This window comes from Drosophila busckii, chromosome 2L (assembly GCF_011750605.1).
Source record: "Drosophila busckii strain San Diego stock center, stock number 13000-0081.31 chromosome 2L, ASM1175060v1, whole genome shotgun sequence".
NCBI lineage: Eukaryota > Metazoa > Arthropoda > Insecta > Diptera > Drosophilidae > Drosophila > Drosophila busckii.
This window is the reverse complement of record NC_046604.1, coordinates 5367378-5386117: the sequence shown is the minus strand read 5'-3', so window position 1 is coordinate 5386117 and position 18740 is coordinate 5367378. Positions and strand designations below refer to the sequence as shown.

At 37.3% G+C, this 18740-nt stretch overlaps 2 protein-coding genes across 2 annotated transcripts; one reads left to right on the top strand and one right to left on the bottom strand.

The window, feature by feature from the left end:
* Positions 1-8027: 8027 nt before the first annotated feature.
* LOC108594433 (retinal guanylyl cyclase 2) lies at positions 8028-12297 on the bottom strand. Its single transcript, XM_017979607.2, is given in 7 exon segments — positions 8028-9935; positions 9937-10293; positions 10345-10455; positions 10511-10609; positions 10665-11757; positions 11816-12079; positions 12135-12297. Coding segments are annotated over 7 exon segments (3642 nt in total). The 5' UTR covers positions 12272-12297; the 3' UTR covers positions 8028-8354.
* A 3948-nt stretch (positions 12298-16245) lies between these two features.
* LOC108600815 (putative serine/threonine-protein kinase haspin homolog) lies at positions 16246-18498 on the top strand. Its single transcript, XM_017988604.2, is given in 7 exon segments — positions 16246-16435; positions 16498-16805; positions 16863-17518; positions 17587-17745; positions 17748-17792; positions 17853-18148; positions 18230-18498. Coding segments are annotated over 7 exon segments (1743 nt in total). The 5' UTR covers positions 16246-16361; the 3' UTR covers positions 18435-18498.
* The last annotated feature ends 242 nt before the right edge of the window (positions 18499-18740 follow it).

Below are 18740 nucleotides of genomic sequence, written 5' to 3'. Positions count from 1 at the left end.
CTTAAGTCTGCCAGTTGCCATGAACAGTCCTTGACGCCGCACCACATAAATTGCAAACATTGGATTTATTTCCACAGCTCTCCTCTCTTCATAAGCAAATTGAAAAAGCATAAACTTGGCAATAGACAAATAATTTCACACTTAGTGTGTCATAGCTGAAATTCTCTTAGTTAGACATCCGACGCTAAAGACAATTGTCAGCTGGTTACACACACACACAGGCAAACAAACGGCAAAAGCACATACTTATCCATGAGTGTGTGTGTGTGTGTTTGTTTGTCGAATCTACACTTTAACCAATGCAGAATCTGCGAGCCTGATAATGTTTTCGACATTAAACTCCCATTAAATTCTGTTTTATTGCACTTGAAGCTGCATGCATAATTTACTCGCTTCCTGTGCCATATGACGCTGCATTCACGCCGCACTCTCGTTCGTCCATGTGCATGTTGCAATCTCTCCCAGCTCCGCGTACAAACAGTGCGTGATATCCATTAAGCGTGAGCCTGCCCCACTGCCAAGCTTAAGAGGCAAAGATTTAAAACATTCCTCTATGTGCTGAGCAATTGGAGCGCGTTGAAACAAAAGTAAATTCGTTGCATTTTCTAAATATTACAGGGTATTTTCTAGTTTCAATTACTTGCCAGCACTTTCATGTGCTTTTTTTTAATTTATTATTTGTGCGTGTGTATTTGCATATGGATGTTGCATTATGCATTTAGTGTGCGTGTCAACGCAAGAGTTTTCTCAAATTTGCAATAACTATGTGTGAGAATTATCATGTTTTTGCCAACGTATTGTACAAACGACTCCTGGTGTGGGCCCACTAAGTTTCAAATTCTGTTATAATAAAAATATTAAAGCATACTTTTAGGGGCTGGTCATAATGCATGTTCGTGCTTTTTATTTAACAAATAAATTGCATGCACATTTCATTTAATAAACTAAGCTCGCCTGTAAATTAAGATTCACATTTCAACATAATAACTAATTACAGGTACATGCAAGTTAAAGTGCCATGGGTTACTATTTGGAATGCAGTTGTAATAAATTTCGAGTTGGTCAATTCAAATTCAACTTCTTAACAATACGTAGTTAATAAACACACAGCAACACCAACAAATGCACGTCTGTGTGTGTGTGTATCTGTGTGTGTGCAAACAATTGTGCATGCCGCAAAAACAAAATATCTGCAGCACATGCATCACGTATACGCAAAGCTGTTTATGTTCGGCCATGGCTTGGGGCCGACGTTTGCGGGTGCGAGAAGACACCTGCCCTGAAATGACAGTGGATATTGTACAAATATTAGTGTGTAAATACTTGCACATACTTATGCAAACAAGTATAAATGTGGTACAGCAGACAAAGCAACAAAAATATATATGAATGTACCCCACCATATATGAAAAATAACAATAATTGTTGTCGTGACTGCACACATTCATTTCAGCAAATACATGCAGAAAAGCTTGTGTTTATTTGTAGACAAACATACATAGACAAGCAAACATATTTTTTTGTGTGTTGTGTGTGTTTGTTTGCCAAGTTGGCTGCAACTTGATTTATGCAATCCAGAAACTCGATAAGTGCTTTTAAATTCAAGACCCCAGCACTATAATCAGTGCACATACTTATGTAAGTGCCTGTACTTTTACATATTGTATGCGGCTAATTTGCGCTGTGCTCCTGTTAATTTAAAATTTTGCATTTTTTATGTGTTTTGAGCTAACAACTAACAATAATAGACATTAAGACAATAAACCGCGAATAATCAAAGTAACTCGTAATGAACAATAAATTAAACATTTTGTACATGAACATTTTGTGCATAACTCCTGAATATTTATTGCTAATATATAGCTAATATATGTTTCATATTCATATCCATAATCATATCCAACCAGCAACAGTTGGTTAAACTATTCACATGGCTTATGTTAACTAGTTAACGACTTGATGTTATTTAATTTAAACACAATATCTACGCACTCGACTACATATCTACAGTTAACACAATTATCTATTGTATTATATAAACAAATTCCTTACTTAATTATACAAAATAAAATGTAAAATATCAGGGAACATGATGTAATTTATTTGGTTCATTTTTATGTTTAACAACAAATCAACAGCAGCTGTAAATTAATAAAATAAAAATGAAGCATAAGCTTATATTCGGTTAAGAGATTTTGAATAAGAGCTTATAAAAATTCAAAAAGTTTATATTTTTAACTGAAATACTTGATGCTCATTTATAATTTCTAAACTCATAAAGTACGTGCGCTAAATATATTTTGAATATGTCGGCTAGTGTAATTTTTGAAAAGCTTTAAACAATTTGAAAGTTGTTTGAAATAAACAAAAAGAAAAACAATTAAACAATGTAAAGTTACTGAAAAGTTAAAATAAGTTTGCATTTACTAAGTAATATATAAATATGATATAATATACAGTTATACACACATACACACACACTTATAAAATATATACATACAAAAATAAAATATTAACGAAATACTCAGAAATGAAATACAGGACAATAAACCCATACTATCAAACAAAATGTATAAAACGTACGTTAAATTGAAATTAAATTGTTCTTAAGTTAATAAATTACTAAACATAAAACAAACAAATTAAAAGTCGAATTTTTCTGAACACTTTTGCTAAGCTCTGGCATATTTATTATGCTGGGCATTGAACAAACTTATGACGCTGTTAAATTGTTGTGCACAAATTGACAATTTTCGTTGTCATTGAGGCGAATGTTTGCATATCACTTTCCAATTGTCGCCATGTGTTATCATCAAGCCAATTGGAAAAAGAATTAAAGTCGCCCACAAATACGAAGCGAACAGGAAAAAGGAAAAATCAATCCGGATGGCGCAACGGCATTCAAAGGCAATGGATATTGTATGTGTGTGTGTCTCTGTGTGCGTGTGTTTGGCTGTGTGTGTGTGTGTGAAAACCTCGACACGCTGTGTGCACTGCTCAGCGATTAGAGAGTTGGCCAGTGGCCTTCTCTTGTGGCCAAGCAAAAACAATCTGAACCCAATAGGATTATGAAATGTGGCAGTGAAGCTCCGAAGCTGCTGCTGCTGCTGCTGCTCATATCTTCTAGCCAAAATACGGACTGGAGCTGGGAGCAGACCCAGAACAAAAAATGAAGTCAGCTCATATTAAAAACAATTCTACGTATTTACATCTCAGCACCCATATGGTATGTATATGTAAATTTATGTGTGCATAAAAAACAAAATCCAGACATTAGGTCTCAGCATTTTTAGCGCATTTTATTTTCTATTTTTTAAATATATAAATAAAGATTCTGTCGACTGCAGAGCGGCGCTCAGCGTAAATAATACAATTTATTATTAAGTAACCAAAAACCAAAAGATATATATTTTTAAAAATAATTCAACTCTGTTTAGTTGGCTCTGCAGTGTCATAAAGCGAGCATGTTTCATTTTATTTTTTAGCAGCAAGGATTTAAATAATTTTAGCAGCCTGCTCCTGGTCCTGGTCCTGGTCTGGCCGGATTTGTCTGAAACTGCGCTGCTTGGAATAATTGTATTGTTGTGTGATGCGCATTCAGACATTTGCAGCAATTAACGCTTTTCAGATTTACTTAGCCCTGGGTGTTCTCGCTTTTCGCGTTTCGTTTCATTTTTAAAATTTTTTTTGTGCAACCTTTCCGACGCTTAACATCATCATGCTCTCATCCCTGGCAGCAGCTTTTGGGCTTTTTGACTGCCTTTCTGATTGCTGTGTGCGCTCCTTTTTGCTGTGCCCAATTATAATTATAATTGCAGTATTTTAATTGCATTTTGTTAACTATTTTGCAAGTCATTTCCCGCGTTTTTACGATAAAAACTGTTTTTGCTTCAAATTGTCGCCAAATGTTGCACGCTAATGGATTCCAAAAATAGGCATTTTGTATGACACCACGCCCACTGCCACACCCACTCTAGAGGCATTCAACTGCATGTGCTCCAGGATTTTACTCAACTGCAATTAAAGTATTAGCTACAAAAGAACAACAAACTTCAATTGTATGCAATGCGTTCTAAACAAATAAAGGCACTTAATGCAAATTTTTTTTTTAATCTCAGCTACTGCTTCTTGTTTAATTTGTTTAAATATTTTAAAGTTAAGCTACTTATGTCCCCCTCAGTACAGCTGGCAGCAGTTGATAATTAATAAAAATAACAATAATGATTAAGTAATTTGCTATTTCAAACATTCCTTGCTTAAGAAACAAAGCAGGCGAATGTGTTTGATGAATGCCGAATATATATTTTCCCCACATTAATTGCAGTTCACCGTACTGAAGGCTATTTACTGTTACTGTTTTTTAATGCTATCAGCATTTACAATCCAACAGTTGAACAATGAATTATATCTATTGCATATATTATTTAATGCCTGTATTTGCATAAATGCAGTTAAACAATAATAAAAAAAATCATATAATGCAATAAGTGCAATACATTACTATCCACTGAAATATAATCCATATGTAGTCGCGCTTAAATCCTGTGCATCATACATACATAACTGGAGAGTAACGATAAACGGATTACGATGCCGCCAGGTTTTTGTTTTTTTTTTGTTTTTATGATTGCCATTTGCACATTTTTCTCACCCGACATTCGGTTTGGCATGCGTCACCCTTCGATATCGTTTTCGTGAATTTCGAACCCTGACCCCGCACGGACGCAACGTCGCGGCAGCAGCCACGACCACTGTGCGATGCTCACTATTTACTGACCAGTTGGCCAGTTGTGTCCGGAAAATTTGCAGCGTCAGCGAAAAACATGCAAAAAGTCTTTTGGCCATATATGAATATACGTAAGCATGTACGTTCGAATATACAGCCAAGCACAATGGGAACTTTGACCCGGACACAAAAGATCAAGTGAGTACGGTGATTAAATTATTTTATTGCAACTGCTTAAAGTGCTGAAACAAAATCTAATTTGAGCATATCATTGCTTGCATTTTTTTACTAATTCTGAACTATAATTTCGACAGTAAGTCGAAAGATTGTGAATGTCGGACTTAAGTCTGCTGCCCATAGTACACATACACAACAGGATGTCCGAGTGCGTATTGTCGCCTTAACGGCCGTAGTCTGCGCTGCTTTTTTATTCCGTATTATTTTTACGGAGCATGGCGGCAGCAGCTGGGTCACAAATCGTAATCGTTTTGCTTGTTGCAGCTTTCGATGCAGCCAGACTTTCGACCCGATCCACAAGCAATTCATATACATATAGTACAGCTCGGGGGGGGGCAAGGGCCAATTGTGCAAAAAGTTATTATTGCAAGGTTCATATTGTATTATGTGCGTTCATATAATATGCTTACTTATGCCAGCAAACATACGCTCATCAATTGATAAACATTTACACTCTTATATAAAAGCGCAAACAAAAACGTATCAACTTTTTGATACACTTTGACTTAAATTTGTTATAGTTTTTAGCTGACAAGCTCGAATGTCATTCATACATTTAAATCGCTTTGAGACAAACCAGTACAATGAGTATAATTAGTATAAATGTATTCTTTAAAATTTAGTCAATTTGTAAGCAGCATACCAAACAATATAGAATACTTTTTAGAAATATTCAATCAAAAAGCAAATGAGTTTAGAGTTTAATTTGAACAAAACTGCATTCAAAGTTGGACAACTTAAATGTGTTCATGCTTTTTAATCAAATTCAAGCTTTGTGTTTAAACATGGCTAAGAACAAATTGCTGCATGTCGCTATCAACTGGAGAAACTAATAGATTAAATGAATATCAAAAGCTTGTTACATCAATAACATTAACATTATTATTAACACAGCTGTGAAGTAAATGGTGAACAACGAAAACATCCACCCTTGAAATACTGTCGCTTAACCAAATGGACTACAATTTCATTCATTTTATGCCTTATTAGACTCGTGGATACATCTGATCTGTAACCAAAGAATCTTTACGTTGTACATCAACAGCCAAAGATTAATTGTTTGTATATCAGCAGCCAAAAGTTTATTGCTTGTTCATCAGCAACCAATGGTAGTTTGTTTTGTATATCAGCAGCCAAGTGTTGTTTGTTTACATCTGCAACCGAAGCTCATTTGTACATCAGCAACCAAAGATTGTTTGCTTACATCAGCAATCAAAGTTTGTTTCGATGTATATCAGCAACCAAAGGTTTTTTCTTTTGTACATCAGCAGCCAAAGATTGTTTGTACATCAGTAACTAAAGGTTGTGTTGTATATTAACAACAAAAAGATATTTTGGTCATCATATGACTGCCTCCGCTTAGAGATCGCAATTAAAATGAACATAATTAACATTTAAACAATGAAGACAAACCATTCAAAGCATTAACTGTTTAATGCTATTTTATGTGAGCGTAACTCTCAAAATATTTAGACCAGTTACGAACAAAATAGTAAGCAATAATAACAATTTTTTGGAAATTAAAAACGCAAGCCAAATGGAAATTGTTCAGTTCTTTTATTATCATAATTCGTAGCATAATTTTTGGGTATAATACAACAATAGAAAAATGTCTGACTCAATTGTTTGGTTAAGAGCTTAGCGGCATGACGTTATTATGTTGAGGAAATAATTATTGTGTGTTGACTTTTTTGCGTAGTAAATTGATTGACGGCCCACTGTGCCTAGCGTGCAATAAGGACAAAATATGAAAAAGCATTATGCTTTAATATCCCATTGTATGCATGTGTGTATAATAAATATTTTTATTTCGAGTCAACGCTCAGCTCCCGCATTTATTTACTTAGCCATTGTTTTGGTTCCATATATAGAATTTTTATTGTGTAACATGAAACAATTTCATCCGTTTGGTTTCGAATTGCAACTGACAGACAATTTTGTTGCAAAGGCTGCAGCTCCAACTGCAGCAGCAGCAGCAGCAGCTGCCGCCTCTGACGCCGTTGCTGTGGCTGTTACCGCGATAACACCACCCACAGCTTCATCAAGAGCACCCTATGATGCCAAACCCAAACCCAAACCCAAACCCAAGCCCCAGCCCACACTCATGCTCATCTTCATATCAACTGCAACCCGCGAGCGCCGGTGCATTAGCACAACTAATGATGACTATGACTGTGGAATTGCATCCAACGGCGTTGTCGCATTCCACTTTGGTCTTTTCGCTCTGTTCCCTCACACATTTGCGCCCTTTCTCTCCTTATCTGGGCTTGCCTCTGGACGTTACTGTTAAGGCTGCTGATAGACCATTGCATTAGCGCGGTAGAGCGAAACATAATGTCGTTGTGCACTTTCCACAGCAACGCAACGCAACGACGACAGCAGCAACGCAACACCTACGCCGGAGCTGTACCAGGCGCGGGCTGTAGCTCAACCGTATGTGATTTCAAATAACGTCCTGAGTCATTATTATGATGTTTCTAATTCACAGATTTAACGAATACAGTTACACCACACACAACGCACACACAGAAAGGAAGAAAACAGATGAAAGAGAAGAGAAGGAGACTGTAACACGCACTTGCAACTGTGTGTGTGTGCGACAAAGTGCATGTGTGTGTACACATTCATTATACGCGTATGTGTAGTTGGTTTTATAAGCACACACACAACACACTCAGAGAGAGAGGCAGCTCCTGCTCAGCCCCAAGTCTAGAACAGTTGATTCATTGTGCATTCGCCTCTATTCCATTCATATTTTATGACTTTTCTCGCTCTGTGCATATGAAATCCCTTTAAATACCGCAAAGCTGCAAGTGTTGCACTCCCAAGTTGATCCACTTACACACGAATACATACAAAAGTAAATACACATGTATATAAGCAAGTGTGCGTATATAAGTGTGTAGATTTATGTTTTAGCGCGTTATCATAATAAAGAAAATTAACGCATGCAATAGCAAAAATGCGTACACTTAATAATAAATGTATAAAAAAGTATGAAAAAATATATTTGTAACAAGATTCCAAGTAGTTCTAAATGTATCTTATGCAATAGAGTCTTATATATTAAATGCTTAGCTTGCAAGTCAGAAAATATAATTTACAAATACATATACATATGTATGTATTATATTGTATTGTAAAAATACCCTGCAGTACGGCTGCTACCAATTGGCGATTTCATCAAAATTATAGCTTAAGTAATTTAACGCCAAACATTTGTAAGCAAAGCTGGTGACCGGTAACCAGTCAGCCGCACTGCAGGGTACTCTCTAGTATACACGCACCTTCTTCTTCTTCAAAAAAATAGTTAACTTTCATGTCATAATTTGTAGTAAATGGCCATTAATCTTAGAGATCTTAAAACGTATCTATATAAGTAGCATTGGCATTAAGGTAGGAGCTTAGGCTTAGTGTCAGATTTAGCATGCGTCTGATGCTTGAGTAGTGGCGACATTATGCTATAGCCATCCGGCGTAGTGGCCGAAAAGGAGCCGGAGCTACAGAGCTGCATGCAGTCGGTGCCAGAGTCCGCATTGGCCAGCTTGTCGTAGCTGTTCTCATCGCTCTGGTTGAAATTGAGTTGTTGCAGACTGTTTCCGCTTTTCGAGGGCTGCAGCAAATCCAAGCTGGAGCCCTGATTCAATGGCGTGCCCTTGCGTGCGCGTCCAGGTGGCAGCAGTTCCATTTCATCGCTCTCAATCTCAGGCAGCTGCACGGCCGTTGCGGGACAGTCGATTGTTGGCGTCAAAAGCCGTGGATACTTGACGATATAGTCAATGACCTCGAGGGCAGTGGGACGCTTGCTGGCATCCTGACTCCAGCAGGAGCGCAGCAGCGCCTCCAGCTGTGGCTTAACGCCCGGAGGTATCTGCAGCGTATTGCCCGCCTTGACAAAGTCCAGCACTTGATTGTTGGTCAAGCCCTGATACGGGTACGAGCCAAATGTAATCACCTCAAAGAGCACAACGCCGAACGACCAAATGTCAGACGAAGGCGTAAAGAGGCCCAAGGACAGCGTTTCAGGCGGCATCCAGCGCACGGGAAACAACTTGCGCACGCCCTTGCGATTAAAGCAATAGTAGTCGCTCTCAAAGGTGGGACGCGCCATTCCAAAGTCCCCAATCTTCACCACGCGCTGTGAGTTCACCAAACAATTCCTGCAGGCAATATCGCGATGCACATACTTCTGCTCCGCCAGGTAGGCCAGGCCTTGGGCCACATCCAAGGCATACATCGTCAGGCGTTTCGCTGAAATGTCCGATTCATCGCCAGTCTTCTCGTTGACCATGTTGCGTCTGGCAAGCAGATAGGTCTTCAGATCGCCATACAGCATAAACTCCATAATCGTGTAAATCGGTTCACTCTGCAGGCAAACCGCCAGCAGCTGTACAATGTTCTTGTGCTCAAACTTTTTCATGGCCTCTGCCTCCGCCAGAAAGTCCAGGCGATCCTCAGTGCTGGCACCAGACTTCAGCGTCTTCACTGCCACCGCAGTCCAGTCGCCCGAGCCTAGGCATGCTTCACCGCCATACACTGTGCCAAAGGCGCCTTCGCCCAGCCGCCTATTGACCACAACATTCTCCTTGGCTATCTCCCATTTGTCCAGCGTATTGACTTTGTTACGCGATGGCGTTATCAGATCAATGCCAAACATCTTCATGATCTCCGCCGAGTGCTGCACCTTGCGATTGTAGCGCTGCTTCCAGAAGTAGAATGAGATTAGCGTCATAAACGCGACAGTCGCCAGACACATGAGAACTATGAACACTATTTCGGCCACAGCACAGCTTAGGCGCAGCGACCGCGCCAGGTAGGAGAACCTGCAGTCATAGCGACCATCTTCAGGCTCTTTGCCATTCACCCAGTAGACGGCATTACGGTTAAAGTCGAGATGGCCGCCGCTAAGCCGCAATGTTGAGGCATTGCCCTCCACTTGGGGCTGGAACTTGCCGACGAGCACATAGCTGGCGGTTCCGCCATTGCAGTACATCCAGATCAATGATGCGCGAGCCGCCAAACTCGCCTTGCCCGAATTTAACACGACCGGATAGGCCCACAAAGTCCGTTTCCCAGAGCAGTTTGGTTAATTGGCTTACGGTCTCTTTACTTCTCAAATGATTCACGGCATGCTTATCCGCCTGCAGCAGCTTGTGAGCGGCCAAGCCGTAGGCCCAGACGGCATCATAAACGAATCCCACATAGCTCGAATAATTCTTATATTCCCTGCCGTATTCATCCAACCAAGCTTGGCGTGTTTTTTCCTCCTGCATTTGCCCATCAGGTGCTCCGAATGGCGTGTGCCTTATGCTGAAATGACCCTCGATGGCCTAGAAAAACTTTTGAAGTACGTTGATAACATAAATATTTATATTTAATACCTGACGAAATTCTGAGATTGTGCAGCGACCATTTACTGTGCGATTCCAGAGCACGAAATCTTTGGAAAGCCAAGTGGGCAAGAACCAAATATATTCATCTCGTTGAGTCATCTGCATGTGAAAAGTTCTAGTTGAAGTAGTGCATAACAAAGTCGGCTATACTTACACCCATTTTGATGGCCTCACAAAGGGCTACAGCAGCATTTTCCATACGTAGATCAGCTATAATTATTCTCGACTGCGCTTCCTTTAGCTTAAGCAAGTGCTAAAATACAAAATTCATTATAATTATAAATTAATTCAAACCCGATTTTACTCACTTCACGCATATCCTCAGCGCTAATGTCGCTCTCAAGCTTTCTATTAAAGCTGAGCGTGAAATTATGCAGCCTCAGCTTGTTGTCCATGTGCGTCATATACTCTGCATACTGATGGCCATCTTCTGTCAGTATGGACACACGATTCCAGCCCAGTTGCTGCATGATCTTAACGTACGCATCCACATACTCAATATTGGAGCCAATGGTGCGAAAGAAATAGGGATAGGCGCTGCGATCAACGTAGGAGGCGCCCTCGGCGGAATAGGACATGACCAGCATGTTCATGTGCTTCGATATTCCAGCTATGGGCTCCACAGTCTCGCTGCAAGCGGGTCCCAGCACACCCAGCATGTCATGCTCAGCATAAAAGTAATGTATAAAGGCCTTCATTACCATCGCTGACTTGCACTCGCCATCGTTGATTTTGAGTGTCAGCTTGTAATTGGGCAAGATGGTTGCATTATTATTTATTGCTCTGACTGCCTGCAGAGCTGCGCCCGTAATATTCTGATGGCCGCGTCTTGTGTCGCTCATGGGGAATATGCCTCCAATCGTCAGAGGTATCTTTCCTTTCGACAGCCAGCTCTGATATTTCTGCGTACTCTTCAGCCAATTGCAGGCCACTTTATTATACAAATGGGTGCTAGCTATGCCCTGCTCTCGTAGTTTACCCAAATTCGCTCGTATGTACTCCACAGCGGCATCCTCCAGTTTGAATCTACGCAGCGCATACATCAATCGCTTGTTCTCGAAGGAACGCTGCGCATGGCTTTTCAGTATGGGAGTGAACTCGTAGCGGCAATTGGTCTTCTGCAGATACTCGAGCTCCTCACAGCGCGGCATTTTGATTTGTGTGTAATTCTTTTCATCTATGAGTTCCGAAGTCACCCAGTGAAGCACTAAAAATCTTTTGCCTGCGCTCAACTGCTCAGGCAGCTGCTTTATCGTATCCCTCAGCTTGTCACCCAACCAATATACATTTAAATATATCGTTTCCAATTCATATTTTATGAAATCCGTATCATTGCGATGTTCAGCCAGAATTGTGGCACATGTGCGATTCACACACTTGGGATTCATATATTGCTCAACACTGTAAGCAACGAACGCAAATTAGTTTAAAGTTAAGCCTATGGAGCAATTGCACTGACCTTTTGCGCCTGAGCATCTGCTCGATGTGATCCTCCAGCACATATAGCTCGTAATATGTACTGTTCAAACTCTTGAAGATTTCATAGTCCAAGCTGTACGACTTTTCATCTTCGGCAACAAGCGACCTGGGCACGAACCATCCAAAGCGACCCGGCATTATCGAGGAGCCTGCGATATAAACATTTTCCATATGCGCACTGAACACATTGACGGTCATCCAAACATGCAAATTGATCATGCTTATGTTATAGTTTTTATAGTTGCTGCAAATAATTTGAATTATAGTTTGGATTTGATTTTAATTCTTGGCTATATTACTAGACAGAGTCCAGGGTGTCCAGAGAGTTGACCAAATTGTTTGGGTTCTCAAATTCCAACGGTATGATTTGCACATTGTCAAAACCTAAAATCTCTGTCAAAAATATGCGAAAAATGCGTGTCATCACCTGATGCATGGGCGCATTGGTCACCTGTAAGCCAATGCCCGTTGATTGGCTTTCATGTTTTATGTTGGCTGAAATATGTGTTCAATTAAATTTGCGAATTTACTATATGTATTGAATATAAAAGCACTCACCATTTGCCTCGAAGCATTGAAACAATTCTTCAGCATTTCCAGTTGAAAACAATAGTAAACAACTTAAAAGCACAAACTGTGCAAAAAATATATGCTTATGGTAAATTAACATTGTTGTGGATTCAGTGCAGTTTGTGTTCTGTAAAAACAACATTATTCAAAATTCAAAATGAATATATGTGAATACATTTGTAGTACTCAAACAGCCCAAATGCTTATGAAGCATTGTCTTGTTCAAAATCTTGGAATTACATTTAATATGTTTACAATTGTATTTACAGCAAATTGGCATATCATGAAACGGAATGTGTAAATGAAAACCTTCCGCCTTCTTAACAATCGCAAGTATCAGCAAAACAAAACAAAAATTTTTGGCACGAACTACTGACATAAAGCCGGACAGAACATAACGTTTTTATGGAATTTAAAGCAATAATAAAATCTATTCTTAAGTTTGCGTATAAATAAAACAAATGAAAAACAAAACAAAATCACCTGTGCTCAAGTCTACTTTATTGGAGATAGGCAAGAAATAAATGATTAGCAAACATAATATCAAAATAATGCCTGTCAAACAATCCTCTAATAAAATTTATTTAAATTAAAGCTAGCATCTTAAAAGCTTTTGGCATATAATTAATATACTTAATATAATGAACGCTTTTGGTACAAATTTTTGTGTATAATTATCTTAACTAAATAATGTCTAGGATGGATAAGGATTTGTTGCTCAAATAAAGATATATAGATATGTTTAAATAGCCACCGGTCTAGTGCTTAGTCAGTTAGCTTGTTGCCCATTTCAGCCAAGCTATACTTATTTTTAACTTTAAATATATACAAGTAAATAAACATTTAATCAAGTGTGACTTAAACGAAACGATTCTCACCAGCAAAATTGCTTTTTAGCAGAGAAAATAATAACAAAAGCACATTTCAAGTTGCATTGTACAAACGTTATGGTTAACAAAGTCGATATTTAATGTGACACGTGTTTGACTGAAATCTTGACTGTTCAGATACAGTACGTAGCTGAGTATAATTAGTATACCCTGTGATAATTTAAAAAAAAAATGTTTCTTGATTTATGCAACTAGCGATTGTATTAATTGTCTATTGGTTATTCCGCATTAAGTATGTATGTATATATATAATTAAAATGGCATACTAAAATATGATTGCTAAGTTGCTAGACACCCATTGAATTAGTCACTCAGACGTTTTAAATTTGGACTTTATAGCGCGTATAAAAGTGTTGATATCAAAATACTTGATTTGGAATTATAAAGCTATAAAATTAATTTTCTGTATAGCACAAAAGTAAATGCACTTTAGAAAAGAAATAAATATTAGTACAGAGTATAAGGCAGTTAAACTAGCACTTGACTTTTAAAAATATTGCGAATTAAAACATACTAAACATTTGTTTGAAGAAGCATTTGCAAATATGTACATATGTGCTTATAATAAAATATAGCATATAAGAACTTCTACATGCACATATCTTATTTTTATTTTCTCTAAAGTTTATCTTTACTACCGTCTTGCATCATAAACAAACCAATAAAAAAGGTGTATACGGCGTCTAGGCATGTACATGAATGCATACATAACTACATATGTGTGTATGCATATACATACATATGTAGATACTTATTCACTATAAACTTACATTAAATTCCTAGCATTCAGATATGCAAATTATGGTTCCATGGTGCCACCGTTTAGTTTCAGCTGATCAACGCCCACTGTTATGTTCTTAAAATAAAATTTTAATAAAGCTGTTTGTTTTTTATATTTGTATTGTATGGCATATATATTTACTTAATAAAAATACTCGGTCTGATGTTTTTGTCGTTCTGTTTAAATATATTTTTTTATAATTTGATTGTTTCTTTCTAAGCACTATATATGTATAAATGTAGATATACGCAGTTTAGTGCATATAAACGCACATGCCTGAACAAATATATTTATGGCTTATATTTCTCCGTTTTAATAGATCACAATTAATTTGCCATTAAATTGTCGAAATAAAGCACCAAAACAAAAAAAAAAAACACATTCAGTTTTGCCGGTATTACACGTGTGTTTATTGATCAAAATCCAACGGTTTCTTCCACACAATCACATTGAAACTTAACACCTTTTGAGTATTCCCGTTAATACAGATGTACTCGGGCACTCGAATGAACGACTTATCGTGAGTTGAGTTGTATTCCGATTGAAGCTTAATAATTGACTGAAACTGTACGCGGCGAGCATAAAATAATGAGCGATCTTTTCGGAACAAGTTTCATATTCTCCGTGCCTGTCAAAACTGTCCAGAAGCAGCGACTAAAGCACAGGCATCGTCAAAAACAGTTCTTCTTCATTACCTCTACACTGTTTCATCATAATAATAAACACAGCAGAAAGAATAACAACAACAGCGGCAGGCGTCGCTCTCTTAAAAATAAATATAAATTAAAAAGAGACGTGAATATGTATGCGTTTGTTGTTATTATTTTGAATGCAATAATATTGCATACGTATTACTACTTACATCCATACATATGTATGTATGCAAACACACATGGGAACATACTTATTTGCATACTCCACAAATTTGGCTGAGAGAAACCAGATACAAACATTTAATGCATACATATGTACATATTACATGAGTATGTATTTGAAAATATGAAAAATAACATTCAAAAATAGCGAATTATAGCGCCAGTAAAAATTAATATCAATAAAAGTTAAAAATCAAATGATCCACATACATATATGTGTGTGTGTATTTTAGTATACCTATGTATAATCATGGTATTTGTTATTTAAGCCGAACAGGTATTTATTTTCGTTTTGCTTTTAATCAACAGATAACTGTTTCTTGATACTCATTGCAATTTCGAGAAAGGGTATTTTTAAGTCGTTTGCTTACATACATACATATGTATGTACAAGCATTCACAACATACAACAGCAAAGAATTTTTATTTGACATTCCTAATAAGCATTCATTGATAAATTTTATTTAATTTTTGAAATGACATACAATGTACATATGTATGTTCACAGCTAAAAAACCTGATTAACAAATTTTTATAGGTCTTAAAATAGAATAACGGTTTGTAACAATCCTATTTCCGAATCAAACAAAAGTTTAGTATGTAACAAAAAATACCCTGTATACATTATTTCATATCATGCAACATCATGAAAAGCTGGGTATATCTTAGTTGGGAAAGCGCGTATTTCACATTCCAGTTTGTTTATCAACCCGCCAATCTTAATTTTAGCTTAAATCATTTAAAAGTCTTTGCACGTGAAAATACATAAACATGCACATACATATGTACATACTATGTACATATATTTGTATTGGTGGTGTTATTGCTTCCCTTTGTTAATAAAGTTTCTGCGTATTTACAATCTTACATATGAAACGAAATTTGAAACTGTATTTTTCTCTAGTAACTCCGATCTCAGCAATTTCTTACAATGCATTATTTGTTTATCTTTCATAATCTATGAATGTCAATGTCAAGTCTCCTATTGCACAGTGGTTCGACATTGCTCTTTTACCATTAGCTTTCAATAATTTATATTTTTCCAATTACAAATCAAATTGTTAAGCAATCTACTTACAAAATGAGAAATATTTTCCTATACAAATTTTACAATTCCTAAAATTAATTGTCCATTATTTTTATGTATTTGTCTATGCCTTTACATTACATATTTTAATTTGAAATAAAATAGACGTTAAACAGTGTGACCAAGGGTAAATAATCTATGTGTACTGCATGAAATATCTATCGATATATCGGTATTATGACATCTCTGCAACAACCCTAATGAAAAGTGATTTTACTTTGAAAAAAACAGATGCTTGTTTATTTTATACATAATAAAAACAAATGTAATGCAATTGAATTCTGAATGAAAGCGAGTGCTTCTTGTAAGAACCAGAACTCAGAATGGACAGCGTGAACATTACTTTACCAGATGACGCTTGGAAAGACTCTTTTGATAAATTATTGGACCCGCGCCCGTAAGTGACACTGAGCATTTGATAAAGAATAAACAAATGGCAATCTTTACTTGTGTTAACAGACAACTCCGTGAGCTTAACATAATTAAGAGAAATGTTCGAAGATCGTTCAACTTTGACTCCAGCGTCGAAAATAGCAATTCCAACTTATTGAGCGTCAGCAATGTGTCGCACCCAAACCTCTTGGAGCCTAAGACTCCAGGACCTTCAGCAAATATGAAACTTACAGCTAACAATGTCTCTTCGATTTCCACTCCTTGTCCCAAACGTTTGCGGTCGATGCTATTTGATTGCGCATTATCACCTATTGGCGGGCTTAAACTGGATGGACTGATAGCTGATTTAAATCCTAAGATGATAGAAGTCAAAGGTAAATTAATTGCAATGAATTTATTAACTTGTATTTTAATAATGTAAATTTACTAAGAAAATGCAGAGGCGCCAATACGTAAGACAAAGCAAGTTTGCTTTAAACCCAACGTAGATAAGCCTCAAATTGCTGTTGCCGACCGCAAACGAACTAAGACTGTCTTAGCTGAGATTCGCCGATCCTCACTTGTACTACAACCGGGAAAATGGCAAAAGAACTTAATCACCTGGCGGCGCACATGTCATCAGCAGGACATGCCCCCCAGAAGCGATCCTGGCCAAAAGCAATCATTACCCATAAAAAGTACACCTGCAGTTAACTTAGAAGCTACAATACGAAATAGTCGTAAGTCCGTCAATGTAAAGACCAGCTTGGAAGCTGTTATGCCATTAAGTCACGAGAAACAAGTACTTAAATATTGTAATCAGCGTAGAGCGCTAAGATTTGGCACAGCATATGCGGCATCGAAAATGATTGGTTCATCAAAGATTGGAGAGGGAGTTTATGGCGAGGTTTTTAAATATACGCCAAAGAATAGTACAGAAATAGATGTTGTTCTCAAAGTGATACCCATTGAGGGTGAAATCCAAGTTAATGGCGAAACACAAAAGACGTTTGAGCAAATATTGCCTGAAATTATAATTTCCAAAGAAATGTGTAATCTGCGCGATAATCAAGCAAATGCAACGCTTGGCTATGTGGACATATATAATGTGAGTGAGCAAAGCGTTTTGTTGTACTTAATAGTTAGTCACTTAATCACTTTAAACAAATTATCTAGGTATGCTTAGTCAAAGGACATTATCCGGATCATTTAATACATCTTTGGGAAGACTTTGATTCAGCGAAAGAGTCTGAGAACGAACATCCCGAGATTTTTTCAGATAGCCAACTGTTCATAGTGCTGGAATTAAAATATGCAGGCACAGATTTATCAACATTTTTACATTTTTAAACGCCGAACAATCTTATTACGCACTCCAGCAGGTTACATTTACACTAATGTTTTTTATGTTCTTATTATTAATTAATCATTTTTAACACAAGATCGCATCGGCGCTGGCAGTTGGTGAGGAAGCATTGCAATTTGAGCATCGGGACTTGCACTGGGGCAATATACTCATCGAAAAAACCGACAACAGAGAACTGGCTTATAAACTTAATGGGAAAGACCTTTCGGTTAAGACAAAAGGCATTAAATTGACAATCATTGACTATACCTTATCAAGGGTTACTGTGGATGAGAATTGCCACTACAATGACCTCTCCGTGGACGAAGAGTTATTTGAGGCCACCGGAGATTATCAATATGACATTTACCGCATGATGCGGGATGAACTCAAGTGAGTAAAGTGAATTTTTAAATATTTTTTTTAATTTTTGTAATAAAACACGTGCATGTACTAAATAAACTTTCTTTTAAGAAACGACTGGTCAAAGTATGCGCCAAAGACGAATGTGTTCTGGTTATCGTATATTAATTCGAAACTAATAGACGGTGTCAAGTACAGAAACCCCAACAGCAAAACACACAAATTATATTTAGATAAGCTGAAGACCTTACAGGACATTATGCTGACATTTAGCAGTGCAGGCGATTGCATTAGACACATTAACAACTGCAGTTAATGGCTGAATTTATATTTTCAAACAGCCTAGCTTATATATTTTTGAATATTTTATTTATTGAAGTTCTGCTTTGAGTATTATATTTTGAATTTGCTTTAAGTTCTATTTTTCCCTTGGCAATAAAGAAACGCATTGATAATAAAAAAGCTCCCGGTTTTTGTTTATTGTATATAGCAACCACTCTTCAAAGAAGCTTTCGAGAGAGAATGTGCGTGAAAAGTGTGAGAGAATGAGCTTTCTCATGAATTCCAAAGGATATTTGGGCTGCCGTTCGTGACACAAATTCACAAACAGCAGTTAGTACTG